The sequence below is a fragment of the Mustela nigripes genome, chromosome 7 (genome assembly GCF_022355385.1).
Source record: "Mustela nigripes isolate SB6536 chromosome 7, MUSNIG.SB6536, whole genome shotgun sequence".
Lineage (NCBI taxonomy): Eukaryota > Metazoa > Chordata > Mammalia > Carnivora > Mustelidae > Mustela > Mustela nigripes.
Genome location: NC_081563.1, coordinates 98,660,446 through 98,673,544, shown reverse-complemented (window position 1 = coordinate 98,673,544; position 13,099 = coordinate 98,660,446). Strand labels below are relative to the sequence as shown.

Below are 13,099 nucleotides of genomic sequence, written 5' to 3'. Positions count from 1 at the left end.
TTGATTTGGTGCATCAAATATTTTTACACGAGATTTGATGTGGTGGCACTGAAATTACAAACATAAGTAGGACATGCTCCCTCTTGCAAAGCTTACTGCTATTGAGGGAGGAAATCACATTCAAATAAGGATGATCCAAGACAGTATGTGCTAAATTCAAAACTTGAGGTTTTGAAGGTTTTGAATTCTATAAGAATGAGCATTTAATTCAGAACTGGAGAGGGTTCTTGCAATGGCAGCTCTAAGGAGTTTAAAGACAGCAATCCCGTCAGAGAAACATCAATTGTGTGTATCAAAAAATGGAGGGAGAAGTCTGGAAGAGGTGGATGGGGAAACATTCAGGAGTACTGTTTCACAGGAGGCATGGCCTTTGACCAGGGCCTGGCATAGCAGGTACAGACATTTAGATAGGTGCTTTACTGCAACAGACTAATCAGATTCTTTGCTTTGAAATTCCTGAACCAGATCAATACTGGACAAGCTGATGGCACTCCTGGCCTTGATTTGAATGTGGCAGAAGCCTGGGAGCTGGGATACACAGGGAAAGGTGTTACCATTGGAATTATGGATGATGGTGAGTATTTCAAAGCCTTCACATCATTTGGAAGCAAGTGTGTCTTTGCATGCCTTTGGAATACCAAAGATTCATTGCTTAGAGATGCAAATCAAAGACAGAAGAGACACCTGCTGGACCTTACCACCCATCTATACTGTGACAAAATCCTCCCCTTCCTCCAGTTCAGCAGTCTTCAAAATTGAGGATACCTTTAATAAATATTTATTGAATTAATAAATTAAAAATTCAAAAAAATGAACAAAGGAAGACTGGCCATCACCGAACTGTCATTTCTTATTGGGCCACTCTCTGTATCTTACCCTAGAGTATCTTCTAAACCTGTTCGAACTTACCGTGTACTCCAGATCCACACTGTCCAATGAAGTGGCCACTGGCCATATGTCGCTATTTACACTGAATTAAAGCTAAATAATATTAAAAATTCAATTCCTCAGTCACACCAGCTTCATTTCAAGTTCTCAATAACCCCAAGGGGTTAGCAGCTGCTAAAACTGAATTCAACTTCACTTCAATCATCACAGAAAGCTCTATTAGACAGTATGGCTCTATGCCCATGAGGAAGCTTTTTGATAACAGGATTGGAGTTTGAAGAAATTTTGACTTTCAGGATGAACCCTAGTAAAGCAGACCTTGATAACCTTTTATTACATATGCATATATGTATAACACATTATTCTATCCCATATGCCTGCCAGACAAAGATTTAGTAGAGCTTTATTTTCTATAGTTTGTGATATAAAACACAAAGTGTAGGATGGGTAGAATGGGTAGGATGAACTGGTGTTTTTCTAACTACACATGTCCTTGGCTCTGCCAAGATTCTGGAGAATCTCTGCCCTGTGGTCATCTCCCTGGGCAGGTCCCTTGCCCTTCATCAGCCATGTGGCTCCTCCAGGAAAGGCTCCACTGAGCAGTACTAATGCAATTATACCTAAAGCCCATGTGTGAGAGATGAAACAATGGAGCCTTTCCCTTCTGAAGATTCTCAAAGAACCCTAAGCTGTCCAAAGCAAGCCTTTGAAGCTGAATTGATGGTGAGACAAAGGGAGCCAACATGCTTAAAATTGGTGCTGTCTTTTGTGTGGGCTCATTAAATATCCACATAAAAACAATGCCTCCGCGTTTTCTGATGTGGGAGATGTTTGAAGTGGATGTAAAAGCTTTCTCCAGTGGCCGAGGGCTTTCACAGGAATAAAGGAGCTCTGCAGGAGAAAGAGTGTGTGTACAAGTGGGTCTTGGGAGCTTATAGTTCTTCCTTCCTTCCTAATGCTTTGGATTGGAAACCAATGTAACTGAGACCAGCTCACCCAGGAGAAAGATGTGTCTGTGTTCCGAGTAAATCTGCCTAGGATATATTGTAATTATGCAACATCTGAGGGTTAGAAAAGCACCCTAAAAGTGGCCGCAGACAGACGTATTGCCTTTATGAAACTGAACAGCCCGTGATGCCTACTTCTGGATTCTTTAACTGTAACCCCCTGACAGACTGTGAAGCAACCCTTCCAAAAAGACAAAAGGGAAGGATGAGCCCTGACTCTGACCCACCTTTCCTGATGTGAGAAGCTAAGCCCTTCAGAAAGTCTCAGCAGAGTTTCTTATTTGATATTATTTCTTCTGATTTAGTGGTCTTTGGGCATCTTCCCAAAAAACCAAACTCTCTACCCCGCCCCCCAATTTAAACTCCCAACTCCTCCACTGCTTTGGTCATCTACTGCTGCAGAATATACTACCCCCAAATTGAATGGCTTAACACAACCACCATTTTCCTATCTCTCATTGTTCTGTGGATTAACCAGGCTCAGTTGGGAAGTCCTGCTACTGATCTCTCTGGGGTCTCTCATGTCATAGGGGTCAGAATGCAGCTGGAACTAGTGTCAACTGGAGGCTTAACTGAGATACTAAAATGGCCTGGCCTCCCTCCCACTCCATGTAGTCCCAGGACGTCCCTTCTCCACCTGGTCTTTCCAGCAAGGTAGCTGGATTTCTTACAGATAGCTTGGGGAATCACAGGAACAGTCATTCTAAGCTGCCATTCCTCCTCTAGGCCAGGCATGGAATGCACAAGCATCATTCAGCCACTTTTTTTTTTTTTTAAGATTTTATTTATTTATTTGTCAGAAGGAGAGAGAGAGAGCACAAGCAGGGGGAGCAGCAGGCAGAGGGAGAAGCAGACTCCCCGCTGAGCAGAGACCCTGAGGAGGGACTCAATCCCAGAACCCTGGGATCATGACCTGAGAAGAAGGCAGATGCCTAACCTGCTGAGGCACCCAGGCGTCCCATCCTTTTTTGGAGGAATGGTCTCAGGGCCAAATTCCAGGGAAGGAGGAATAGGTTCCACATCCTGGTGCAGAGTTAAACAAAGGATTTGTGGCTGGCTTTAATTCAGCACATGCTTATTTGGTGTGATAACTGAAGAAGAGAAGAACCACTAAGCCACTCTCCAAATCCGCTATTAAAAAGCAAGATGAGCACATTTGGGATACGAGCAGCCTCCCACACTACAGGGACAATGGTCAGCAGCCTCAGACCATGTCACTGGGCATCTCTGCCCTAACACCTAGAATGTGAAGTGCAATGGTGAGGCTGGGGGCATCAGGAAATGGTATGGGATCATTTCCCAGATATTTGCTAAGCAAAATATCATTCTCCAACAGGATAAAGACACACAGATACTGACTTCATACCTAAGAGCAGAAACAATGTCATATTTCCTAATCATTGCTCTCTTTATTTTGACGTGTATGGGAAATAGTTTGATTACCTGCATGTGGGAGAGTCAATCTATAGATAGCTCCATTTTAATTGTCATTCATACTTTCTGGTTTCACAACTCAGAACTAGACCAACATCCTCTGTTGGATCCAATGACTCCATACATACTCAATAAATATCTGCTGCTTTCATGTAGGTGCAACTTACTGTCATTTCCACACACTACACATCAGGAGAGTACCACCATGGTTATCTGTTGCCCACAGGGGCAGAAAGCATTTCTTAAGGGTTTGTTCTGATGTTCCAGGCTTGGAAATGCCAACAAGGACCCCACTTAATGATAACAATTCCCCCCTTTCATCGCAAACAGAGTTGTTTGGTGTTGGGAACTTGAACTAGAAAACAAGATATGGCCAACAAAACATGGAGATGGATAGGAGCCACCCAGTCCAGGCACAATTCTGGACAGGTGCAGGCTATCAAGGTTATAGATGGTCAGTGAAGGCAAGAGTCAAGGACATTAGCCAACATCAGACGGTGCCAAGGAGGTAAAACTGAAGATCAGGGATGCAGGGTCAGGGAGAGCTTCAAGCTGAAGCAACAATAAAAACCTAACATTTCTTGGGATGCCTGGGTGGCTGTCAGTTAAGCATCTGCCTTTGGCTCAGGTCATGATCCCAGGGTCCTGGGAATCAAGTCCCACACTGGGCTCCCTGCTCAGCAGGGAGCCTGCTTCACCCTCTGCCTGCTTGTGCTCTCTCTCTTTCACACAAATAAATAAATAAAATCTTTAAAAAAAAAAAACTAACATTTCTTGAGTACTCACTATATACTAGACACCACCTGCCAATTTGGAAACAGTCACAGTTATCCTCTAAGATTAGTGCTATTGTCCACATGTTACAGATGAAAAAACCAAGGTTAGGGAGGCAAGAAACTACCTAAGATCTTACCCACCCTCTTCAGTGCTTGAAGCCCACTTCTTGGCTTGACTCCCTGGTGAGTCTTTGTGAACCGGATCTCATCCTTGCCAATGGAGGTTCAAGCTCAAGGATCAGGCAGTCAGCCGCACCCTCCCAAGAGAGTTAGAAGTCTGCATCACATAGAAAAGCAAAGTTTTCTCCCCTAAGTTGGGCTTTGCTGGTCTCAGAAGGACTAGTAGGCTATCTGTTCCAGTTATTAATCCTGTATGATAAATGACTCCAACTCTTAGCAGCTTATAGTAACTATTTATTTTGCTCATCACTTTGTGGCACAGGAACTCAGGAAGACAGCTGAGCACTTCTCATTTGAGGTTTCTCATGCAGTCAAGGGCAGAATGCTGGCTACCCAACAGTCATCTGAAGGTTCAGCTGGGGTGTACATTCATGGCTCATCCCCATGGTTGACCACTGACGTTGGCTGCCGCAGCTCAGTTGAGCCTTTCATACCAAGGGCCACACAGGAGCTTCTTCCTTGGCTATTGACTTCCTATCCTCCCTCCCTGAGTGGACAAGTGTCCAAAGGGAACAAATGGAAGATGCCTGGACTTTTCTGACCTAGCCTTGAACGTCATGCAACATTTTATTGATAGAGGCAGTCATAGACCAGTCAGATTGAAGAGGGGGAGAACAGCCCTACCGATGTGTGGCATTATTATACATCTCAACTGAATTACTAACATTGTAACTAGGAACGGGTCTATGGAGCTCCTTGCTAATTCTCTGAGGTCTCCAGAACCATCAGAGCTTCCTGAGCATTTGAAACATTGTGGATTAGACTTTCTGAAAAGACTCAAACTGATGATGGGATACTAATATAAACTATAACCAAGTAATTATCATTTGCATTCCACATTGTGTTATGATTGGCTAGTGATGAGTTGGTCCCCACTGTAGACTGGGAGCTATAGATACCTGAAAGCTCAGGTTCTGTGTCTAAATTGTCTGTTTTTCCAGGATCTGCATCGTGCCTGGTATTCACTGCTGAAAATAACCCAATAAGTTCAAAATAAAATTGAATACATTCATAATACAAGAATTAAAAAATAAATAAACTGATTGAGAAAATGTATTTAGTACACTCCACCTCTAAAGATAATCAAATAGACAAAAATATTAAAATACTATTTCATTACAAGTCCATTATTTTCATGCTTTAGTTTACTATATTTTTTGAATCATGTCTGCATTCCCTGATGGTTCTATCAGTAATCTCTTCTTTCTCAGACTAAAGTCTGTGTCTGTACCAACTTAACACTCAGACTTCCCCTTAACCTAATTAAAGATCCTTAATTTTAATTGGGCTAAATTTATCTTGTTTTAATTTTAATTTCCTTCAAGTCTCAAATTATCTTTGCCTTGATAGTTTCCCTTTACAGAGAAGAAACTACTATTTCTCAGAAAATTTCTCTTCCAGACAACTTACACTATCAGAACATGGGGTCATCTTTTAAAAATTGTCCCCCCGCATGGACTAGGAGCTTACTCTGTCCACTCCATGCATCAACCTGGTATTGCCGTAGCTCCAGGAATGTTTACCCTCTGGGGGAAATACCCAGGTGTCTGAAGTCAGCTTGATTTATTGTGGGGGCATCGATATCACCTGAGATTTTGGGTGCTGGATGCTCCTGCCTTAGAGTGTCTGGCCAGGTGACTTGTACCTGGCTTTCCCGAGGCTTAAGTGTGTATATACATGCACCATAATCTTCTTACACACTACAAACATGAATAGAAGGATGACCATGCAGAGGCCCCTGGCTGGCTCAATCAGTACAGCCCATGACTCTTGATCCCAAGATTGTGAGTTCAAGCCCCACGCTGGGTGTAGAGATTACTAAAAATATAAATAAACTTGAGAAGTATAATTATGTCAAAAAGGAATTGATTCCCCGCTAGGAAAAAAAAACATATTCTCTGTGTGCCCACTGCCCACTGTGTGCCCTAATTTATCTATAGGTTACAAATGTTTTGCCCCACATTGAATTCACAAAATGTAACCAGTTTCAACAAATACATACAACAATTTAATTCAACACAACATTCTAAGACCCAGTAGATTTTTGAAAATATTTCTGCTCTTCTGCATTATCCACATGACTCTAATGATGTGTCACCAATGGTGACAGCAATAAATACAACGTATCAAGTGTTTACTACAAGCTAAACGCACTTAATGAATTGGTCCTTATCTTGAACACTGTTCTGCAAGGTAAATAATATTCCCATTTCAAAGATAAGGAAACTGAGGCTTGGGGAAATTGTGTCACTTGGCAGAAGCCTCACAATTATTACAGAACAGAACCAGATCTGCTGGTCTCTGTAGCCTGTGCTCATCTCCAACCCACCCCACAGCTGAAACACACCATTTCTGAATTAGGGTCCAGGACAAGGGCTGGCAAACTTTAAAAATACTAGTCCTCAAATCTTCTGATCCCTGTCTTTCTACAGTCCTTGGGAGGGAGTTCAGGAGAGCAGGAAATGGAGGACGGTGGATGGGAAGTGACAGGCTATCCTCTCCCAAACTACAGAAAGCAGTCATGAGTGACAGCAGTAATTTGACATGCTTTGCATGCCAAAGTACCAGCAGCAAAATGTAACATATGTTCTGTAGGACAATGACTCCCAGTCCAGAAATTTCTTATGTAACCAAAAAAACAAAGGAGGATTTTTTTTTTTTTTTTAATGCAACATCCCAGTCCCAGTTCTTTTTGCGGGGCAAAGCTCTGTCTGCGACCAGGCCTTAGGGTGCTCACATGGAAGGTGCCACCTATCAGAGAAACTGAATGATACCTCTAGCTTTTAAACACAGCAAATCCAATAGAGCTAGTAAGTGCCACCGAGCTATGTGCACTTCACCGTTCATGCCGCTTGATGGAGAAGAAACCAGCCGAGAGAGGCCAAGCACCTCACCTGAAATCATGCACCCAGCTGGCAGCAGGATTGGAATTAACACTTCAGGATTTTGACTCCAAAATCTATGCTGGTGACTGTGACACCCAGAGATGCAGGTTTTGTGAAGAGCTGGGTGCTGCAGAGGTTATATGGCTCTGCACCCCTGGCTGAGAGCTTTCAGCATGGCCTTGAAGTTCCATGATGCTTTCTGAGGCCTCACAGGTAAGGGAATGCAGTGGTGTTCCTAACTCTACCATTGCAGACACTCTTGGGCAGCAAGATGGGCCACATCCAGGAGAAAGCACATGGCTCCTGCTGGGAAGCTCAAAGTCACAGTCTTCCTAGAAAGCTATATTCTGCAGGGACAAGATCAAATCTCACCCCGGACACTTCACTGGACACATTTGCTCTCTGAGAAAGTGCCTTTCCCACCCAGCGGTGTTTTTCTGATTAAACCATGCCAGAGAATATTCCCCTAGTCCATTGCTGTCTGTACCCTGTTAAATAATAATCGTCTTTCCTCCCCAGGGCCAGTTTCATCTCAGAAGAAATGCCAGTTGATGCTTTGAAAAATGTCAGGATTTCCACAAATCTTAGATCACTGCTCTGACGAGCCATCCATCTTGCAGACACTAAGCCCCTCAGTACGGACATGCATGTCAGAAAGTCTTATCCTGGGGCCACAGATCTAATTGGCTTCACTCTTCTGACGCTGTCTGGTGGCAGCTCTCTCCCCACTCTGGAGGTGCGGCCCGCCCTCACTCGGGAATGGAAACGCAAGGACGGGCCTGAAGCACGTGTGCTAAGCCCACTCCATTCTCCTGGCGCCAGCCCCATAAGGAGGGTGTCTTCTTGAGCATCTTCCCTGAGGACGCAATGGCGGGTATTAACCTTCCATCCTGTGGTGTTCTTTTCACAGGGATTGATTATCTGCACCCGGACCTGGCCTCGAACTACGTAAGTACAAGCTGACCTGGGTGGCTGCGCGCGCACACAGAAACACATGCACGCATAACCACGCACGCGCGCTCCAACCGCCCCACTTGCTGGAGCCACAGCTCAGGCCAGGAGCAAAGGGCCAAGGCCAGGGGCCTGGTAGCCTGGAATGGTGGTGGCTTTGTGAGAAGACTGTCAGGAGACTTGTGGTCTGAAAGAGCAAGCCCGGGAAATAGGGAGCAAGCTTTAATACCCACCCTAGCGAGGACATTGAATTGACGGGTGGAAATGTGCCATTTGGGTTCTTGCTGGAGAAAACCAACGGCAAAAAGTCGAAAAGAGGAGCAACTGGCATCACAACTGTAGCTTTACCAAAGCAAGGACGTCACCGGTTTTTGCTTGTTTGTTTGTTTGTTTGTGTTTTTGTGCTTATGAGCACCCCGCCCTGACTTCCCCCTGCAACGCTGAGTCCAACCTATGGTATCCTTTGACAAATAAGACCTATTCACAGAGAATCATGATACACACCGTTGAGCTAGGTCCATGCGCTCTAACTTTTTACCTAGCAAATCACACACTGCTTTTCCTGGTGGAACCTGCAAACTCTTTCAACATGAGAGATCGCTTTATGTTCGCCCCCAGGGAGTACGCTAGCCAAGCCCTGCTGTGTCCGTACTAAGCTATACTTCTCCCGTAACCTCCAGGTCGAAGTATTTTTTTTTTTTTAATATTACTTTAGTTAGCTGAAGAGTCTCATCTTAAGGAATGCTTTCGGTTCAACATTCTGGGTCATTCGTCCTGGAAACTATGCACATGCACATTGCAAAGAGAGAACAGAGATTTTCTGTTTATTGCCTTAAGAATTGCGGGGGGGGGGGGAGCACCCATCTGCTGAGCTTCTATTAACTCCATGGGTCTTATAAATCTAGAGGAGTATCTGTTGGACTAAGCATCTTCTTAATAAGGATAATAATAAGAATAAATTTAAATGAATCATTGGCACAGTCCAGTCAATACACCCCCTCAGAAGGAAATGACAGAAGTTAAACCAAAGCTTTATTCTCAGAGATGAGAATCCACCTTTATAGAGAAGAGAAGAAACTCCCCGTGAGTTTTAAGTTCTGCCAAAGCACCCATCTGCAGGTCTGAGGAAGCAGATCCCTCCCTTGTCTCTGGGACCTTCTTCTCCCACTGCTCACACCGTAGAGCTGTCCACCTGACCGTTCCTTCTGTCTCCTTGAAGGTTCTGCCCCATGCAGGGCCTTGACCACTCCTCCAATGACCTCTCTCTCTCTGCCTCCCCAGAAGAGGAGATTGAGAAATGCATGTGTTGCATTTGCTGCAAGGCTCTGATACCCAGACGCCTTTCCTTAGGGAAAAATGGCAAATGGATGATATCCTGCTGGGCCAGCAGGTTCGTTTCCACCATGCTGCTCCCTGCATAGAGGCATTTATATTCTTTTCCAGGCTGATCAGGGGGCCCCACTGTCTCCAGGACCCTAGTGCTTCACAGAACAGCCAAGGAAGGTGCTATTCACTTTCACAAACCAGTGTTAGTGCATCTTACAACTCGTAGGACTTTAAGTTAGGGGGGTTCATCAGACGGGCTGGAAGCTGACAGTTCATGGCCTCCCTCCAGCTGGTGCAGCCCCCATGCAGGTCACTCCTATATCCAGTGAATGTGATAATCTCTACACTATGGAAACATCCTGAAGTCACTATACAGAGAGTGACCTACACATCCTTCCCTTCTCCCCGCCCAGCCCATGTGCTTCTGTGACAGACTGCCCCCAATGCCTGTTAATCAGATTAAAAAGAGATAGTAATTCAAGTGGAGAAAATAATCCTCTGAGGCTCTGATGAACTACAGGTGCAACACTAATCTGCCAAAAACCCTGAACAATGCTAGGGCTTCTATGAGTGCTGTGTTCATTCTTTCTTTCTTTCTTCCTTTCTTTCTTTCTCTTTTTCTCTCTCTCTCTCTTTTTTTGTTTCATTCTAAAAAAATTTTTTCTAATTAAAAAATAAATAACATGTTCTCAGTAGAAAATTTGGGAAAGCACAAAATATATTCAAAACCTGCCATAACACCATTCTTAATATTTTAGCGTATTTTGGACTTCTAACGTGAATATTTTTTAATAAAATTGGGCTCTGTTGTATAAACAGCTTCCCTCCTTTTACTTGATTTGTCATAAACATTTTTTATATTACTAAATATTCTTCAAAACATGATTATAGGGGCTATGTAGTCTTGTCTCATGTTGTAATTTATTTGGACATTCTAATCCCCAATTGTTAGATAGCTAGCTTGCTTCCAATGCGTGTCTCGCTCAAAGATGGAGAATGACAGATGGTGACAAAGATGGTAGAGGGACTCCACAAAGTATAACCTGCTAAGGAAAGCTGAAAAAACTCGGGGGAGAAAAGATAACTAAGAGACACACTAAATACATTTTCAAATAGTTCAAATTCTCCTTGAGAAATGAGACATTCAACTTGTTCAGGACTTTCCCCCAAGAAAATCCCCACCTGTGGGAGACAGCTGCAGGAAGAAGAGTGTAGTTCAGTTAAAGGAAGAACTGTCCAGTGATTGTGGCTAATGAAGAAAAGGAGCTAGCTCTCCCAGGAAAGAATGAGTTCTCCATATCTGAAAATGGTCAAGGGGAGGCTTGATGACCATTTGGTGGGAATGTGGAGGCAATGACACCATGTCCTCTAAATTCAAACTGGATGTCACCTAAGAATTGAATGGGAAATGTGAGTTCCATACAAAACAGCCTCCATCCAGAGGAAGATCTGAGTCTTCAACATTTATCAAACATTTGGACCCTTACCAAAAATTACCTATAATCACACATGGCTGTGAAGTGTTTCTGGGTCATTGGTACAGGTGAGAAAACAATGTCCAAATACCTCCTTCTCAATTTCTCAGTGGAGAACCTGAGCCTCAACAGGTTGGTTCCAGTCAGTGTCTCTCTCACTCTGTGTGGAGTGGACAGTGACAACTTTGAAGCTACTAACCAAATTTATCTTCTTTATTTGTAATTAAAAATTTTACACTATAATTAACAGAACGAGGATAGCAAGTGGAGTAGAGCCACCCAGGAGAGCAATGAAATCAGTGGACGGTGATAAGCTCAAAAATTGTTTGAGCAAAGAATTAACAGGCAGCGTCACACCTTGTTAGGTGACTTAATGGCCTGGATGTGATGAGCTTGCCTAGTGCCCTTCTAGTGACATGTGCTTTGGGTTTCTCCAGAAGCAAAGCTTGAAACCAGGGTCAGAGTGCAAATAGTTTATTTGGGAGGTGATTCTCGGAACCAAGGATAGAACGGGGAATGAGACACAGAAGGCAAGGCAGCCAGTAAACAGTGCATTATCAAAGTTATCATGGGGAGCAGCTTGAATTCAATCCTGCTGAGGAATTCAGGAGATGGTGTAGAACATGCATGCCAGAGTTTCCCCACTGGGATGAGCTCCCCGCAGAGGCTGGGGTATTTATACATCTATTCCTTTTAGTCATTGGTTGAGGGCTTGTCCTAGAGGATGTGGATATACCTTCTACAGTCTCAGAGAAAGCCCTTGGCAAAGAGACACTTGTACAGGCAGTTGGATGGAGTTCCCCAGGGGATGGGTGACAAAGGCATATAGGCCTGGTACCTGCAACAGTCACCATGGGAGGATGACTGTTAATTTATTATAGGTTACAGTAAACAGAAATGTACTGTGTTGTGAAAATTCCTTCTCACTACTGATTATTTTCAGTGAGAAGTGAAAACTCTAACAGAGGCTTTTGGACGGCTGTAACAAAAATTTCTTGATAAAGTTGACGAAATGTTTTCCAAAGCAGAATTAATTTCAAAGGATCTTAATTCCATGTATTAAAAAAGAAGAGGGACACCCAAATGGCTCAGTCGGTTGAACGTCTGACTCTTGATTTTTGCTCAGGTCATGATTTCAGGGTTATGAATTCAAGCCCCAAGTCAGGCTCTGCACTGGGTATGGAGCCTGCTTAAGATTCTTTCTCTCTCCCTCTCCTGCTTCTCCTGCCCTTGCTTATGAAATTCCTCTCTCTAAAAAGAGAGAGAGAAAAATCTGAGTATGCTGGTACTCCAGTGTTCTTTCCATTTAAACTGAGAATTGAAATCCTTTGAAAGCTGCAAATCAATATATAAATGTGTAGTGTTCATTTAATTCAACAAATCTACATTGAATCTGTTGATTGTTAGGAGCAAAAGATAATAATACCACTTTTATCATTACTCTGTTATTCTGTGATTGAATTTAATCAGAGGGATCTTGTCCCACCGGTCAAATATCACTATTCCAAATGATTAAAATCCTCTTTTCCCCAACCCTTCAGGAATAACATGAAATGAGTATTGGCCAAGAAACACTTTAGAACAAGTCAAAATCGGAGTTCCTCTACCCCGTTCTCTCTGTGCAAACTGCCCAGATGTATGCTCTAACTCCACTGAACCCCTATGTGTTGAGCCCACTATGTGCAAGCCTCAGAGGGAGAGGAAAAGCAGTGATGTTCTGGGTGTTCTCCATAGGAGCATAAGTCAGTGAGGACACAGGCATGGGATGCATCTAACAGGGGAGACTCAGGCAGGCAGGGCTTGTTTATCACTTTCCTATGTGGCCCCTGAGCAGTGACGACCACAGGCCAGTGCTCACAGTACTGGTCCAAGCCTATGGGTTCTTCAAGGTCTCTAAAACAGAGGAGGACTCCTTCAAGAGCACATAATATGTGACTGAGGAGGTGGCTTTCAGTGGACAGGCAAAGGGAATGGAGCTGACGGTCTCCTGTTTTGCTCCAAGCCTTCTCTGCTGGATCTACAGAGGTGAAGAAACGCCTAGAGGTTCTGTAAAATCCAGGGAGAGTCTTCTCCTGTTGAGTTGGGTTTTTCTCAGTGGTGGAACTGAGACAAAGATTTAAAGGCAAGTCATTGATTTCAGAGAAGATTCCAGGAAGCACCAGCCAGGGAGAAGAGAT

At 43.7% G+C, this 13,099-nt stretch overlaps 1 protein-coding gene across 1 annotated transcript in view; it reads left to right on the top strand.

Annotated features, from left to right (window-relative positions):
• PCSK2 (proprotein convertase subtilisin/kexin type 2) overlaps positions 1 to 13,099 on the top strand; it is a 266,931-nt gene that overhangs the window by 141,637 nt on the left and 112,195 nt on the right. The window contains exons 4-5 of the mRNA XM_059406505.1: positions 466 to 574; positions 8,081 to 8,118. Coding sequence (XP_059262488.1) covers positions 466 to 574; positions 8,081 to 8,118 — 147 coding nt within the window. The remainder of the gene's footprint in view (positions 1 to 465; positions 575 to 8,080; positions 8,119 to 13,099) is intronic.